Source organism: Tripterygium wilfordii, chromosome 23, assembly GCF_013401445.1.
Source record: "Tripterygium wilfordii isolate XIE 37 chromosome 23, ASM1340144v1, whole genome shotgun sequence".
Classification (NCBI taxonomy): Eukaryota; Viridiplantae; Streptophyta; class Magnoliopsida; order Celastrales; family Celastraceae; genus Tripterygium; species Tripterygium wilfordii.
The window spans coordinates 4,879,704-4,897,356 of NC_052254.1; the positions used below are offsets into that span (position 1 = coordinate 4,879,704).

Consider the following 17,653-nt stretch of genomic DNA (forward strand, 5'->3'; position numbering starts at 1 on the left):
ATGGCCATGTCAATGAAAGCTTCGGTTCTTCTTGGTCTTGTAGTTGCAGGCCTCATCTCTATGGTTTCAGCTGAATCAGGAACTGCCACGTTCTACACGAAATATTTTCGTAAGTATATGCCTCAATACCAAATTTCATTGAGTTTTAGTTCTAGATATCATATATATTAATTATGACATGCTCTATCAGAAGGCGGGTTATGTGTTAGTAGTGCTAAGGAGCTATTTAGTCATTTCAATGTGATTAGATGCAGCCATGTTATAAGGACTGCTAATTCTGCTGCTGATGTTTTAGCCAAAAAGGCCATTTCTTGCTCTGACTCTAGATCTTGGTCTGGAGAGTGTCCAGAGTTCCTTAGAATTGTTCTTGATTCGGATTGTAACCCCAGTTTGGTTCAATGAAGTCTACATTTCTTCTCAAAAAAAAAAAAAAATTATGACATATATATGTATATATATGTGTGTGTGTGTATGTATGTGTTTAATGGAACAGCATCAGCATGTTACGAGAATGAAGACCATGGAGTCATGATAGCAGCAGCTAGTCCTGCAATATACAAACATGGTGCTGCATGTGGAAGGATGTACAATGTTTGGTGCACTGGACCTACAAACCAAGGTGAACCCAATCCTTGCAGGGGCAATGGTGTGACTGTTAAAGTTGTGGATCTTTGTGATGGATGTAAAGGACTGTTGCTTGATCTCTCTCAAGAAGCTTTCTCTCAGATTGCCGACCCGGATGCCGGAAGAATCCAAATTGAATTCTACTAGTAAGGCCTTATAGATTTTTTTTTCTTTGATAAAATAGCCTTTATGCAAGCCTAATCAAGAATATGCCAAGGAAGCCCAAGGCTACACAAAGGCAAACAACAGCTGTGAACGCCACTACTATAGATAGAGAATCTCCCACTACGACTCAAACTCTAATTAAAAACATGCAGACCCATGCGAGCCCCCTCCAAAACTCAACCCAAAAGGAACCATGCTGTCATTATTTCGCTTCTCTCAACACCCCTTTTGGCCCAATAGTCCGCAATCTCATTAGCCTTTCTCCACATGTGAATGAATTCGACATTAGCAAGAGTCTCAACAATATTAATTATGGTAATGAAGTCCTGATCCAGCTTCCATGGAGAGGGGAACATTTTTTCGAAGCCAAGAAATGGAGTTGAGAGAGTCTGATTCTATGACGATGCTAGATCTGTTGCTGCAATCATGCTCCATAGTGATCTCCATTCTCTAGAGCTTTTCTTATGGATTATGATCATTAATTTAGTTTCATTAACATTTGAAATATTTAACGTCGTTTGTTTCATGAAAATAAGTTAATCAATTAAGTTTGTGTCATCTTTGTATGTTTCTGGGTTTGAAGGTCCTCTCGGAGATGACAAGCTATCAAGGCCAAGTCTAAATAAATATGCTTATTATAATATATGAATAAAAAAGGCACCACTTAACGTTTGGGAAATTCGGATATGTTTATATTCCCAGAAATAATATAGACCATGTATTGTATATATGCGCTTGGTGTCTTTAATAAAATTAATATATTAACATACTAGATATGCCAAAACATGGGGCTAAAATGTAAGATATGCCAAAACATGGGCCTAAGATGTGTGAGTGTTGTGTGTGTGATGTGTGTTGACACTGTGTCTACCACAGAATGTCCCACATCGGTGGTGTGTGTCACATATATGTAGTTGATAAGCTCAGTTACCAACACACGTTTTTGCCCTTCGGGGTGCTGTGTTGGTGTCTGTGTCTTATTGCTATGTGTGTGTGGTTTCTAAAAAAGAAAATAAAGAATTGTTAATTGTAAAGTAGATGGGACTACTAAAAATTAATTGGGTCCCACCACTATTCAAAGCTTTTTCTAGGAGGGCATTACCGTCCCATTTTGCAGTGGTAACGCCCAACGGTATACCCTTGTTTGGTTAGGCGTTTGGGAAAAGCGGAACCGCTTTGCCCAACGCCCCACCAAAATGTACCCGAAATGTACTTGAATAACTCTATCCCGAGATAAACCCGAACAAACTTAAACAAAAACATAAAGCAAACGAAAATGACGTGTAACTCATCAGTTTGGTAGTCAAACAGGTTTATTCCATTTATTTAATCAATGAAATAATTTTATTTCCATTCTTTTATCCCACGATTCATTGTCCAAAATTTATTGTTTTAATATAGATTCTATTTTTTTAAAGCATAGTTTAAAATTCATTATTTTAGTTCTAAATTCATTTGTTTTTGAAATTCTATTGAAAAAAACAATGGAATTAAGAAACTCCATTGAAAACAACAACAGAATTAAGATTTACCCGATAAAACTCATCGACAATGGATCTTGCTAGAAAGAGTTTTATGTGTTGATTCTGAATATGTAAATTTTTTAAAAATCTAACATGTATTTTGAGAGTTAAACGTTTTAAAATTTTGTTTAAGAGACTTAGGCTCTCAAGGGCTACCACTATATGTGCTATCTAGCACTACTGTAAAGCAAAAACAACACATATGGATTGGATTTAGATTCATATGGATCATGTCATTCAGGTGAAACACTGAAAACCTTAGCATTTTCGGTTAGATAAAGCGTAAACATTTCCATTCTGAACATTAAAATTGCTTGACAAGAGTTTTTTTTATATATATTATTTGATCAATAATCGTTCACACTTCTTCCACAAATCTTTTTTGTGCAATTTAAGTCTCTCTCTTTTAACACATTTGTGGAAACGTGTGAAGACGGGAAGTGGTTCATATTATCATATAGTTGCTTGTTGTGACCACCAGCTACGTTAATTTTAGCCTATAAATAGGACTAACAACTCACAACCGTCGATCATAATCCAACACAAACATTCAGAAGAAACTAATTCAACACCTAAGCAAAGGAAATGGCCATGTCAACGAAAGCTTCGGTTCTTCTTGGTCTTGTAGTTGTAGGCCTCATCTCTGTGGCTTCGGCTGAAACCGGAACCGCCACGTTCTACACAGTATATGTTCGTAAGTATATGCCTCAATACCAAAATTTCATTAAGTTTTAGCTCTAGATATCATATATATTAATTATGACATATATATGTGTATGTATGTATATGTTTAAGGGAACAGCATCGTCATGTTACGGGTATGAAGACCAAGGAGTGATGATAGCAGCAGCTAGTCCGTCAATATTCAACAATCGCGCTGCATGTGGAAGAATGTACAATTTTAGGTGCACTGGACCTACAAACCAAGGTGTACCCCAGCCTTGCAGAGGCAATGGTGTGACTGTGAAAATTGTGGATCTTTGTCCTGGATGTCAAGGAAATTCACTTGATCTCTCTCAAGAAGCTCTCTCAGATTGCCGACCCGAATGCCGGAAGGATCCAGATTGAATTCAACCAGTAAGGTCTCATAAACTATGATCATTAATTAGTTTCATAAACATTTTCAAATAGTCAATGTTCTTTGTTTTAATCACTTGAGTTGTGTGTTTTCAGGGTTTGAAGGTCCCCTTGGAGAGGAAAAGCTATCAAGTTCTGGTCGAATGAAGATGCCAATAACAATAAATGAAAAAAAGAGCACCACTTAATTTGTGGGGAACTCGGATATGTGTTCCCCATAAATAATGCATACCATGTATTTTTCCATAAATGATAATAAAGTCTCACTTTATTGCAACCCTTATTGTTCTTGAAAACCTTGTCCTAACACGAAAGAAAACATATATATGAATAATTCTCCTATGTAAATCAGAAGTGTTAACCAACTTTGTGAACTTCAAATCCAATGATTGTCATAAAACAAAACAAAAGTGGGGACCATAAATTTTCTGTGAGACCCATCACATCTATGATTGAAAAGTAGGTTCAAAAAGTTTGTTAACACTTTTGGTTCATATAGGTATGCGCACCTAATTTGCGTACTTAAAATACACACCACTTTTTAAGGGTGTGGTGAAATGACAAGTGAGACCCACTGTTTTAGGTCCCACATGTTTTAAATCAATGGTGAAAACATAAATGCGTATTTTAAATGCGCAAATTAGATGCGTATGGGAGAATTCATCATATAAGAGAATTTACACTTGTATTTCCTTCAATAATAATCCCAAATAACAACCAACCAGCAGTTTAAATAGTTACTAGAAAACCCTAATTAAGTAAAAAGACCAACAAAGACATTAATTAAAACAAAACAACCTAACACGAAAAGTTTACCAAATTAATAAAACTTTGACCATCAGTCAGCCTATCTTAAACAGGTAATTTAAACATGAAAACAATCTCAATCGGGCAAGTCCATATTAAAATGTTATGTAGGTCATATATCAGTCTTCGGAAACATATCATAATGACAAATATGTCGATTGAGTCAAAAGTTATGACTGTTTCTTCTCTGCAGCTCTTTTGAGTTTCCCTTCTTAATTTCTTCTTGATTCGCATCAAATCCTTCCTCAAATGCAAACACCACTAGTCGTTAGTATTTCCTCTCAACAACACCATTTTATTGAGGCGAGTACGAACAACTCTTTTGGAGAATTATTCATTCCCTTTTAAAGAAGTCTAGCATATTGAATTTCATGTCATTATCTGATATATGATGACTTTGATTTAAGAGTTGGATATTTTATTTACAAAGTTATTAAAACATATTCAATATGATCCTTAACCTGTGATATTATTTTCATCTATATGATCCATGTGGCTCTAAAAAGTTATCGACAATTCAGAAATTACTTGAAACCATCCACGGAGACCACACTATTTTGACCCCAAATATCCAAATGCACAAGATCAAAGGAAGCTACGCTTTTAATTTACTTTCACTACAATCATCTCAGAAATTGGTATCCCACTTATCTCAACTAGTCAGTTACAGAGTTGTACAAGCGGGATTTCATGTGAATGATGAGGGACATGCAGAGCCCACGAATTCACTTGAATCTTGTGCGTCCAACTCAACAGTTGGGATAAATGGTATACTAACTACTGAGATCTTTATCATTTCCGTTCCTCTTCAATGTGATTGAATCCTATAATTCACATGAAAATGACTCCACAAATGAAAGTTCCTTCGAGTCAGAGTCCTTGAAATTATGTTTGAGGTGAAATCCGAGTATATATGTCAAGTAAAAAGGATTTCGGAAAGGATTTTTTCATTTGATTGACTGATTGACGATTTCGGAGACTTTCAAGTTATGGTTGAGGAACAAAAATGGGTTTGAAGTAGTAGGAGTAGAGCTGTAGAGGTCTGATTTCCCAGACCTTTATATTCGCTGTGAGCCATCGGAGAATTTGGAGAAATGTCTATGATACCATGAAATTGTTCTAGTTTGCATGTTGAAAGCAAAAGCCGAATCAACGTACAGCTCATTTGATTCCATCAAAACTTGAAACTCACAAGAACGACACAGAGCAATAAAAAAAATATGACCTCAGTGATAAACTACAGTAATGAAGTAGAAGAAATTATAAAATAAATAGGAGAACCTGTCGCATCAAGCAACATCAGAAACGAGAAGAAGAAAGAAAGAAAGAAAGAAAACGACGTCGTTGTGAGTAGATTTGCCGTGTAGAAGCATCTTAAGTATAAGTCTGAAACGTCCGACGTTACCAACAAAGAGAAATGGCAATGCTATATCTCTGTTGCTTCGGCTTAATCCTGTAGCATTTGTTCGGCAATAAGCGCTACGGGTTAACTATATAAATACAAAATGAAGAATTTATACGGAATTTAAAATGCAAAGTTACCTTGTTCAGTAGTAGTTCCATTTCTTCCACAAATCTTGTTTGTGCAACTTCTAATACATATATAGTAATCATATAGTTTGCTTGTTGTGACCACCTGCTGCCTTCATTTGGTTTCTATAAATAGGACTAACAACTCACCATTGTCGTTCATAATCCAATACAAACATTGAGAAGAAACTAATTGAGCATCTAAGCAAAAGAAATGACCATGTCAATGAAAGCTTCGGTTCTTCTTGGTCTTGTAGTTGCAGGCCTCATCTCTATGGTTTCAGCTGAATCAGGAACTGCCACGTTCTACACGAAATATTTTCGTAAGTATATGCCTCAATACCAAATTTCATTGAGTTTTAGTTCTAGATATCATATATATTAATTATGACATATATATGTATATATATGTGTGTGTGTGTATGTATGTGTTTAATGGAACAGCATCAGCATGTTACGAGAATGAAGACCATGGAGTCATGATAGCAGCAGCTAGTCCTGCAATATACAAACATGGTGCTGCATGTGGAAGGATGTACAATGTTTGGTGCACTGGACCTACAAACCAAGGTGAACCCAATCCTTGCAGGGGCAATGGTGTGACTGTTAAAGTTGTGGATCTTTGTGATGGATGTAAAGGACTGTTGCTTGATCTCTCTCAGGAAGCTTTCTCTCAGATTGCCGACCCGGATGCCGGAAGAATCCAAATTGAATTCTACTAGTAAGGCCTTATAGATTTTTTTTTCTTTGATAAAATAGCCTTTATGCAAGCCTAATCAAGAATATGCCAAGGAAGCCCAAGGCTACACAAAGGCAAACAACAGTCGTGAACGCCACTACTATAGATAGAGAATCTCCCACTACGACTCAAACTCTAATTACAAACATGCAGACCCATGCGAGCTCCCTCCAAAACTCAGCCCAAAAGGAATCATGCTGTCATTATTTTGCTTCTCTCGACACCCCTTTTGGCCAAATAGTCCGCAATCTCGTTAGCCTTTCTCCACATGTGAATGAATTCGACATTAGCAAGAGTCTCAACAATATTAATTATGGTAATGAAGTCCTGATCCAGCTTCCATGGAGAGGGGAAACATTTTTTTGAAGCCAAGAAATGGAGTTGAGAGAGTCTGATTCTATGATGATGCTAGATCTGTTGTTGCAATCATGCTCCATAGCTTTTCTTATAGATTATGATCATTAATTTAGTTTCATTGACATTTGAAATATTTAATGTTGTTTGTTTCATGGAAATAAGCTAATCAAATTAAGTTTGTGTCATCTTTGTATGTTTCAGGGTTTGAAGGTCCCCTGGGAGATGACGAGCTATCAAGGCCAAGTCTAAATAAGTATGCTTATTATAATATATGAATAAAAAGGGGCACCACTTAACGTTTGGGAAATTCGGATATGTATATATTCCCAGAAATAATATAGACCATGTATTGTATATATGCGCTTGGTGTCTTTAATAAAATTAATATATTAACATACTAGATATGCCAAAACATGGGGCTAAAATGTAAGATAGAAGAAGGGCTAAAATGTAAGATATGCCAAAACATGGGCCTAAGATGTGTGAGTGTTGTGTGTGTGATGTGTGTTGACACTGTGTCTACCTCAGAATGTCCCACATCGGTGGTGTGTGTCACATATATGTAGTTGCTAAGCTCAGTTACCAACACACGTTTTTGCCCTTCGGGGTACTATGTTGGTGTCTGTGTCTTATTGCTATGTGTGTGTGGTTTCTAAAAACAAAAAATAAAGAATTGTTAATTGTAAAGTAGATGAGACTACTAAAAATTAATTGGGTCCCACTACTATTCAAAGCTTTCTCTAGGAGGGCATTACCGTCCCATTTTGCAGTGGTAACGCCCAACGGTATACCCTTGTTTGGTTAGGCATTTGGGAAAAGCGGAACCGCTTTGCCCAACGCCCCACCAAAATGTACCCGAAATGTACTTGAATAACTCTGTCCCGAGATAAACCCGAACAAACTTAAACAAAAACATAAAGCAAACGAAAATGACATGTAACTCATCAGTTTGGTAGTCAAACAGGTTTATTCCATTTATTTAATCAATGAAATAGTTTTATTTCCATTCTTTTATCCCACGATTCATCGTCCAAAATTTATTGTTTTAATATAGATTCTATTTTTTTAAAGCATAGTTTCAAATTCATTGTTTTAGTTCTGAATTCATTTGTTTTTGAAATTCTATTGAAAAAAACAATGGAATTAAGAAATTCCATTGAAAACAACAACAGAATTAAGATTTACCCGATAAAACTCATCGACAATGGATTTTGCTAGAAAGAGTTTTATGTGTTGATTCTGAATATGTAAATTTTTTTAAAATCTAACATGTATTTTGAGAGTTAAAACGTTTTAAAATTTTGTTTAAGAGACTTAGGCTCTCAAGGGCTACCACTATATGTGCTATCTAGCACTACTGTAAAGCAAAAACAACACATATAGATTGGATTTAGATTCATATGGATCATGTCATTCAGGTGAAACATTGAAAACCTTAGCATTTTCGGTTAGATAAAGCGTAAACACTTCCATTCTGAACATTAAAATTGCTTGACAAGAGTTTTTTTTATATATATTATTTGATCAATAATCGTTCACACTTCTTCCACAAATCTTTTTTGTGCAATTTATGGTGGTAAATAAATAAATATATATATATATAGTCAATTAATGTAAATGACCGACGATGTTCATTGATTGTGATATCTAGATGGTGAATTTTTGACCGTCTAAGTCTCTCTCTTTTAACACATTTGTGGAAACGTGTGAAGACGGGAAGTGGTTCATATTATCATATAGTTGCTTGTTGTGACCACCAGCTACGTTAATTTTAGCCTATAAATAGGACTAACAACTCACAACCGTCGATCATAATCCAACACAAACATTCAGAAGAAACTAATTCAGCACCTAAGCAAAGGAAATGGCCATGTCAACGAAAGCTTCGGTTCTTCTTGGTCTTGTAGTTGTAGGCCTCATCTCTGTGGCTTCGGCTGAAACCGGAACCGCCACGTTCTACACAGTATATGTTCGTAAGTATATGCCTCAATACCAAAATTTCATTAAGTTTTAGCTCTAGATATCATATATATTAATTATGACATATATATGTGTATGTATGTATATGTTTAAGGGAACAGCATCGTCATGTTACGGGTATGAAGACCAAGGAGTGATGATAGCAGTGACCGGACCTCTAGTTTGAGGTCCTAATACAATCTAATTAGGGAGTTCTAGTATCTTAAGTAATGTAATTGTGTTTAAATAAGTTAGTTTTACTCTTATGATTGTCTTTCATTGGTTTTGCAGAAAATATGATTAAACCGACAAAATTAGAAGCTCTCGGGATTGAAGAAAAGTTCATAGAGATGAAGAATTGTCCGGACACTTTCATTGGATGTTCGGATAATTGAATCAAAGGGCAAAAAGGTGAAAGAATCATGAAGCTACAGCTAAAAATGAAAATCAGGACAAACTGTCCAAACAGATTTCAACCGTCTGGACAGTTGGAACCAGAGGGTTTAATTGTCCACACAGATTTCAACCGTCCGGACAGTCGCCCGATTTCTGCATTCCGAGAATGATTAATTGAGCTGGGTTTTTGGGTATCTCTCAAATGTAACCAATGGGAGAAAGCTTTGTAAGGGTAAATAGGTCATTATACTTGTAAAAAGAGGAGAAAACCCTAAGATTTGTTTTGGCTCTCTCATTCATTGACTTCTCCAAGAGGAAGCCACCATAGGAGTAGTGTAGATCTAGTTTCTCTCTCTAAGTTTTCTTTGTTGTTTTTGGTGCTTTCTCTTGATTTTGTATAAACTCTGATTTAGATGACAATAGATTGGATGTTTATTGCAACAATCATGAGTGGGTAGTTCTCTTCTCTAGTTTCTAATCCCGAATGGTGGATGCAAGGTTTCAATTACTCAAGGTATGCTCAAAGAATCGTAGCTTCGATTTCTCTCTTTTAATTTCGTGATAGTTGTGTGATTGGATCTATGGGAATGACATATTTGATTGTATTCTTGGATTGTCTAGTCTAGGGATTGCATCTAATGTGTTCGATTGAGAATTGTTAAACCCATTGCATGATTTCCTTAATTAATTGAGTTTCTCATTGCATAGCTATTAATTATGTGTATTGATGATGGGGTTTTGGGTTAATTTAGGAATGTGCATGGGAGAGTTATGGTTAATTGATCTTTGAATGTGAAACTAGGGTGTTAGCCAAGCCGAGCCCCAAGGGGGAACATTAATCCATAATATTAGGTGCTTATCCTTTTGCGTTCATCGTAGATTAAGAAACCCGATGGCCTACATGTATGAATTGAAATCTTATATCCCAATTCTCTTTGCATATGCATGATTGATAGTATCACACAATGCATTGTGTATGGTTGTGTGTGTTTGCAATGATACCTTGAGTATGAGAACCGAGTAGCCACCGGGACGGATTAGAGACTAGGTTTTTAATTAATTGTTTTAAATCCAATTCGTGCTTACTTTGATTACAAAATCGCTCATGCTACCGAGTCATTCGGCCCATTTCTTTTACTTGCTTTAATTTGATATTCATTGTATTTATTAGTGTTAGCTAGTCATTTGCATATCATTCACTTCAAATTTGCATTGCTTCCTCGTGGATCGATACCGGACTCACCGGTTTATTGCTTGACGATACCCTACACTTGGGGTAAGTACACACACACACTTTGGTGTCGGTCAAGTTTTTGGCGCCGTTGCCGGGGAAGCAAGTGTCAAAGACGGAGCTGGGTGGCTTGTAGATGCTAGCATTATGCTATTAAACGCCATTAAATAAGGAAGGAGCCCGGTCACGCTTCAAGGGTAACTTCGTTCCTTCATTTTCCTTGCTTTCTAGAATAGTTGATTTAGAATAGTTGCTGAAAAGAGAGAAAAAAAAATTGTGAGGAGAACTTGGCGGATGGGATTAACTTAGTTTCCTGTGGGCGATCGATGCCACCTTGTTTGCTTTGTGGTAGTGGAACGTTGTTTGAGAGAGATTTGAACATTTTTTTTATTCCCTACTACTTGCTTGCATACTTGGTGTGGTTATCTTTTCTTGGAAACCTATTGTTGATCTATCCTTGCCTTTGCTTATTCTCATGAATTCTTGCTTTGAATGAACCTTTGGTTGAGATCTCTTTGCTTGAAACTCTTCGATTACTATCTTGTGCTCCTTGTGCTTAATTGAAACTTTGTGCCAAAATGTCGTTATCTAGAGGGAGTAGTGTTCATGCTAATGATATGGGGGGTGGTCAAGGAAACAAAATTAATTTGAATACATTGTGTTGTTTATTGCAAAATGTGAACATAAAGGAATTGTCAAATCCTAGTCATGAACCAAATGCCCAAGGAGGTAATGTTTTGCAAAATGTGCCACAAATTGTCCAAAAGGATAACCATTTGCAAAATGTGACCATAAATGTTCCACATGATCATGTACTTCAAAATTCACCCCAACATGATTTTCAACATCCCAATGAACCACTCATGCATTATATACCTCATGCGCCCCAAGTTCCACAATATGCATATTATGGGCATGATGTGCATGCTCCTCCTCCTCCTTTTGACTACATTCATGCACATGAGTACCAACCCTTTAGGCAAGCACAATCTCCACACCAAAGTATAGCTCCACCATCTTACCAACCATGCACCCCACCCCAAGAGAGATCACTTGAGGATACGCTTCAAATATTCATGGAAGCTCAATTGGAGGTTAATCAAAGGAGATTTGAATTTCGTGAGCAAACCAATAGAGCCTTGGAAGATTTAAGAAGCCAATTGACAAAGATCACTCAAACATTAGAATCTCAATTCGAAACTTCAAGTGGGGGGTTGAATGTGCAAGAACAAGAACAACCCATCATTACCTCAAGGAGTGGAATAGTAATTGACAATACCATGACTCCTAAGGTAAGTGAGGATGAGAAATTAGTGGAAGAAGTGGGTGGTGAGGTGAAAAATGTTATAGTTGGAGATAGATCATGTCGAGACAAGGACAATGCTCAAGTTGAAAAGGTTGAGGAAAAGAGCGAAGAGAAGAGAAATGAAGAGAAAGAGGAAAATAAAGTGAGAAAAAAGGGGAACAAGTTAGACCTTGGGAGGGAAATTGAGTACGTCCCTAAGCTTTATATTCACTCTCATGTTGAGGACAAATTAAAGTTGACACTTGCACATGATTCAATTGAGGTTATACTAGCACTGGTTGAGAAAGGTAGTAAACTTTTGATTGAGGGAGATGCTATGAAAGGAGTTTTGAAATCCTTAACTATTTACGGTGTGGGATTTTTGTCCTCTCTTTTAGGAGCTTTAGAGCCTTCCCCACTCAAAGTTGAATCATACCAAGTGCATCCTCAAAAAACCAAAAAAAATACCTTTGCCAAGTGGATTTAAAAAGTCCTCTAAATGCTACTTTGCACAGAAATTTTTTACAGAAATTAAAAAAGTATGGCGTCCCAAATCCCAATTACAATTTTTTCCATGTGAGTCTCGGAAAAAAGGGACCGAATCATGCGTGGTCCGTCATGTTCCTCAACATGGGAGTAGTGATTATGAGGATGTTCTTGGGATCTCAAGGATCCCAGTTCTCCCATGTGTCATGGTTAGATTTCACCCTTGTACCATAGTATGGTTGTGATTAGTTTTGATTTGATTTCAATTTTTGTGTGTGTTTTGTATGCTTACAATCCATTTCCTAATTTTCGCTCCTTATGCACTTATTCAAGTTGGGGGGTGAGAATTGTGAAATGATTGTGTGTTATGTTGTGATTTTCTTACCTTTAATTTTGGTGTGTTTTTGTATGTTCACAATGCATTTCACAATTTGTTCTTGCCTTGTTTTTCATTCTTGACATTGGGGACAATGTCTCATTTAAGTTGGGGGGTGAGGGAATTGTGAATTCATTGTGAAACTTGCTTTATTTTGGTGTGGTTTTGTGAATATCAAAAATTTGAAAATGTAAAAAAAAAAAAAAAAAAAAAGGGACTTGTTGTGTCATGCTTGGATAGTGTGGTTGGTATTAACTTTTTCAGGATATGCTTCGTTTCTCATGATTCCGATCACTTTTGAAGAGTATGGTATGATTTCCTACCCTCTATCTTATTGTGTTGTGCTTTGTTGTTCATACATGCTAGATGGACTTTAGGAAGGGAATGGTAGATGCTTTTGGGATTCACTACCAATTTCAACGTTAATTTATTATTCTTGTTCGAACGTGCAAGTGTAGAGTAGGTTTCTTGATTTCTTTTGTGAAGTCGATGCATGTGATTGAGTAGGATGACTATGATCAATCTTTCTTGGGATGATTGAGACCTAGTTTGATATCAAAACTGTGATTAAGTGTGCATCTTGGCATTGAAGCATTTGTATGACTACGTTTTTGGATCCTTTTGTCTGGAAAACTACCTTTTATCCCTTCTCATTCTTTTGAGTCATTCTTCCTTGATATACATTGGGTTCTGGGTGATGCTATTCATTGATATTCATTTGACATCTTATGCACGTGTTCTTCAACAGCTTTGCATCCATTACATTTGATTACTGAGAAGTGTGATTTTTGTATTTTGCCACTTGCCTGTGAACTTAGGATTGAATGATTCATTAGGTTGAGAGATTTGAGCATAGCCTATTCATTTGTGAGTGATTACAAGCCTAAATTTCTTTAAGCCTTTTTATTTCACTTACAAGACTTGTGTGCACCACTTCCTTAAATACTTCCCACCTTTGGTTGCAAGGTTGAGTAGGAGCTTGAAAAAAATAAGTTGGTAGTGATATTACCCTTTCTTATGTTGAAAAAAAATTGAGGGTTGTTGTTCAAATGTTGTTCATTTTCGAGAAGAAAAGAGAAGAAAAAAGAAAAAAAAAAGGTGCATAGAAAAAAAAAATCAAAAAGAGGTGTATACAATAAAGTTAATCCTTTGTGTGTAAAGGATGAGAAGTGTTTGGATTTGTGGTGCAATGGAAGGGGTGACAAAATGAGAATTTAGCTCACATGTTTGAACTTAACCTTGCAATTTGTTACCTAGTTCCAAATTCTTCCTACCTTGTCCCTTAGCCACATTACAAACCATTTAACCTTTTGATGAATTTGATCCAAGGTAAGCAAGTGAGTTGGTAGATGCATTAATTGCTCTTGTAGGTGATTTCTTTCTCAAAGCTATGCCCATCCAAATTATCTTTTATAAACACATACATTTAATTCAATTGTGTAAGTCATTCACTTAGCACAATGCTTTCATGTTTTTGTGTACATTTGGGATTGGGGATTTATGAACACCAAAAGGGTCCATAACAAGGTTTTACTTGTGTGAATGTGTTGAGTTGTCTTTCTTGATTGCACATATATTTTTCATAGTATAAAATGTTCTTGGTCATTTTTAAGGGGATTGAGATCGATTTTCCAAAGATTTTGCATGTCTTTGACTAAGCAGGGGAATTGAGGGATTAGCTCTATTTCTTACATGTGAGAACTTAAGAATCATTTATGGTGCTTTCAAAATAATGGTGGATCCCTTGGCAAGTGTTTGTGGGTATCGCTCTGATAAGCCCTCACGAGACTACAACTCGTCCACTAGGGTGACCTAGGGGTTTAAAGGCTTGTTGCATATGCTAAATGCAACCGTGATTCCTACGTCAGTGAGTTAGGTTTTTATTTTTAGGTAGTGTTTGCATTGCTAGGGACTAGCAACGTCTAAGTTGGGGGGTGTGACCGGACCTCTAGTTTGAGGTCCTAATACAATCTAATTAGGGAGTTCTAGTATCTTAAGTAATGTAATTGTGTTTAAATAAGTTAGTTTTACTCTTATGATTGTCTTTCATTGGTTTTGCAGAAAATATGATTAAACCGACAAAATTAGAAGCTCTCGGGATTGAAGAAAAGTTCATAGAGATGAAGAATTGTCCGGACACTTTCATTGGATGTTCGGATAATTGAATCAAAGGGCAAAAAGGTGAAAGAATCATGAAGCTACAGCTAAAAATGAAAATCAGGACAAACTGTCCAAACAGATTTCAACCGTCTGGACAGTTGGAACCAGAGGGTTTAATTGTCCACACAGATTTCAACCGTCCGGACAGTCGCCCGATTTCTGCATTCCGAGAATGATTAATTGAGCTGGGTTTTTGGGTATCTCTCAAATGTAACCAATGGGAGAAAGCTTTGTAAGGGTAAATAGGTCATTATACTTGTAAAAAGAGGAGAAAACCCTAAGATTTGTTTTGGCTCTCTCATTCATTGACTTCTCCAAGAGGAAGCCACCATAGGAGTAGTGTAGATCTAGTTTCTCTCTCTAAGTTTTCTTTGTTGTTTTTGGTGCTTTCTCTTGATTTTGTATAAACTCTGATTTAGATGACAATAGATTGGATGTTTATTGCAACAATCATGAGTGGGTAGTTCTCTTCTCTAGTTTCTAATCCCGAATGGTGGATGCAAGGTTTCAATTACTCAAGGTATGCTCAAAGAATCGTAGCTTCGATTTCTCTCTTTTAATTTCGTGATAGTTGTGTGATTGGATCTATGGGAATGACATATTTGATTGTATTCTTGGATTGTCTAGTCTAGGGATTGCATCTAATGTGTTCGATTGAGAATTGTTAAACCCATTGCATGATTTCCTTAATTAATTGAGTTTCTCATTGCATAGCTATTAATTATGTGTATTGATGATGGGGTTTTGGGTTAATTTAGGAATGTGCATGGGAGAGTTATGGTTAATTGATCTTTGAGTGTGAAACTAGGGTGTTAGCCAAGCCGAGCCCCAAGGGGGAACATTAATCCATAATATTAGGTGCTTATCCTTTTGCGTTCATCGTAGATTAAGAAACCCGATGGCCTACATGTATGAATTGAAATCTTATATCCCAATTCTCTTTGCATATGCATGATTGATAGTATCACACAATGCATTGTGTATGGTTGTGTGTGTTTGCAATGATACCTTGAGTATGAGAACCGAGTAGCCACCGGGACGGATTAGAGACTAGGTTTTTAATTAATTGTTTTAAATCCAATTCGTGCTTACTTTGATTACAAAATCGCTCATGCTACCGAGTCATTCGGCCCATTTCTTTTACTTGCTTTAATTTGATATTCATTGTGTTTATTAGTGTTAGCTAGTCATTTGCATATCATTCACTTCAAATTTGCATTGCTTCCTCGTGGATCGATACCGGACTCACCGGTTTATTGCTTGACGATACCCTACACTTGGGGTAAGTACACACACACACTTTGGTGTCGGTCAAGCAGCAGCTAGTCCTTCAATATTCAACAATCGCGCTGCATGTGGAAGAATGTACAATTTTAGGTGCACTGGACCTACAAACCAAGGTGTACCCCAGCCTTGCAGAGGCAATGGTGTGACTGTGAAAATTGTGGATCTTTGTCCTGGATGTCAAGGAAATTCACTTGATCTCTCTCAAGAAGCTTTCTCTCAGATTGCCGACCCGAATGCCGGAAGGATCCAGATTGAATTCAACAAGTAAGGTCTTATAAACTATGATCATTAATTAGTTTCATAAACATTTTCAAATAGTCAATGTTCTTTGTTTTAATCACTTGAGTTGTGTGTTTTCAGGGTTTGAAGGTCCCCTTGGAGAGGAAAAGCTATCAAGTTCTGGTCGAATGAAGATGCCAATAACAATAAATGAAAAAAAGAGCACCACTTAATTTGTGGGGAACTCGGATATGTGTTCCCCATAAATAATGCATACCATGTATTTTTCCATAAATGATAATAAAGTCTCACTTTATTGCAACCCTTCTTGTTCTTGAAAACCTTGTCCTAACACAAAAGAAAACATATATATGAATAATTCTCCTATGTAAATCAGAACTGTTAACCAACTTTGTGAACTTCAAATCCAATGATTGTCATAAAACAAAACAAAAGTGGGGACCATAAATTTTATGTGGGACCCATCACATCTATGATTGAAAAGTAGGTTCAAAAAGTTTGTTAACACTTTTGGTTCATATAGGTATGCGCACCTAATTTGCGTACTTAAAATACACACCACCTTTTAAGGGTGTGGTGAAATGACAAGTGAGACCCACTGTTTTAGGTCCCACATGTTTCAAATCAATGGTGAAAACATAAATGCGTATTTTAAATGCGCAAATTAGATGCGTATGGGAGAATTCATCATATAAGAGAATTTACACTTGTATTTCCTTTAATAATAATCCCAAATAACAACCAACCAGCAGTTTAAATAGTCACTAGAAAACCCTAATTAAGTAAAAAGACCAACAAAGACATTAATTAAAACAAAACAACCTAACACGAAAAGTTTACCAAATTAATAAAACTTTGACCATCCGCCAGCCTATCTTAAACAGGTAATTTAAACATGAAAACAATCTCAATCGGGCAAGTCCATATTAAAATGTTATGGAAGTCATATATCAGTCTTCGGAAACATATCATAATGACAAATATGTCGATTGAGTCAAAAGTTATGACTGTTTCTTCTCTGCAGCTCTTTTGAGGTTTCCCTTTTTAATTTCTTCTTGATTCCCATCAAATCCTTCCTCAAATGCAAACACCACTAGTTGTTAGTATTTCCTCTCAACAACACCATTTTATTGAGGCGAGTACGAACAACTCTTTTGGAGAATTATTCTTTCCCTTTTAAAGAAGTCTAGCATATTGAATTTCATATCATTATCTGATATATGATGACTTTGATTTAAGTGTTGGATATTTTATTTACAAAGTTATTAAAACATATTCAATATGATCCTTAACCTGTGATATTATTTTCATCTATATGATCCATGTGGCTCTAAAAAGTTATCGACAATTCAGAAATTACTTGAAACCAACCACGGAGACCACACTATTTTGACCCCAAATATCCAAATGC

At 36.3% G+C, this 17,653-nt stretch overlaps 3 protein-coding genes across 3 annotated transcripts; all 3 read left to right on the forward strand.

The window, feature by feature from the left end:
• Positions 1 to 771, forward strand: LOC119992707 (EG45-like domain containing protein). The gene is made up of 2 exons (XM_038839501.1): positions 1 to 109; positions 494 to 771. Exons 1-2 carry the CDS (start codon positions 1 to 3, stop codon positions 769 to 771), a joined length of 387 nt encoding a protein of 128 aa, XP_038695429.1.
• Positions 772 to 2,861: 2,090 nt separating this feature from the next.
• On the forward strand, positions 2,862 to 6,448 carry LOC119992708 (EG45-like domain containing protein). The gene is made up of 3 exons (XM_038839502.1): positions 2,862 to 3,006; positions 3,115 to 3,332; positions 6,389 to 6,448. The coding sequence occupies exons 1-3, from the start codon at positions 2,898 to 2,900 to the stop codon at positions 6,446 to 6,448; spliced, it is 387 nt and encodes a 128-aa protein (XP_038695430.1). The 5' UTR covers positions 2,862 to 2,897.
• A 2,185-nt stretch (positions 6,449 to 8,633) lies between these two features.
• Positions 8,634 to 16,285, forward strand: LOC119993734 (EG45-like domain containing protein). The gene is made up of 3 exons (XM_038840955.1): positions 8,634 to 8,795; positions 8,904 to 8,943; positions 16,030 to 16,285. The coding sequence occupies exons 1-3, from the start codon at positions 8,687 to 8,689 to the stop codon at positions 16,268 to 16,270; spliced, it is 390 nt and encodes a 129-aa protein (XP_038696883.1). The 5' UTR covers positions 8,634 to 8,686; the 3' UTR covers positions 16,271 to 16,285.
• Positions 16,286 to 17,653: the final 1,368 nt, after the last annotated feature.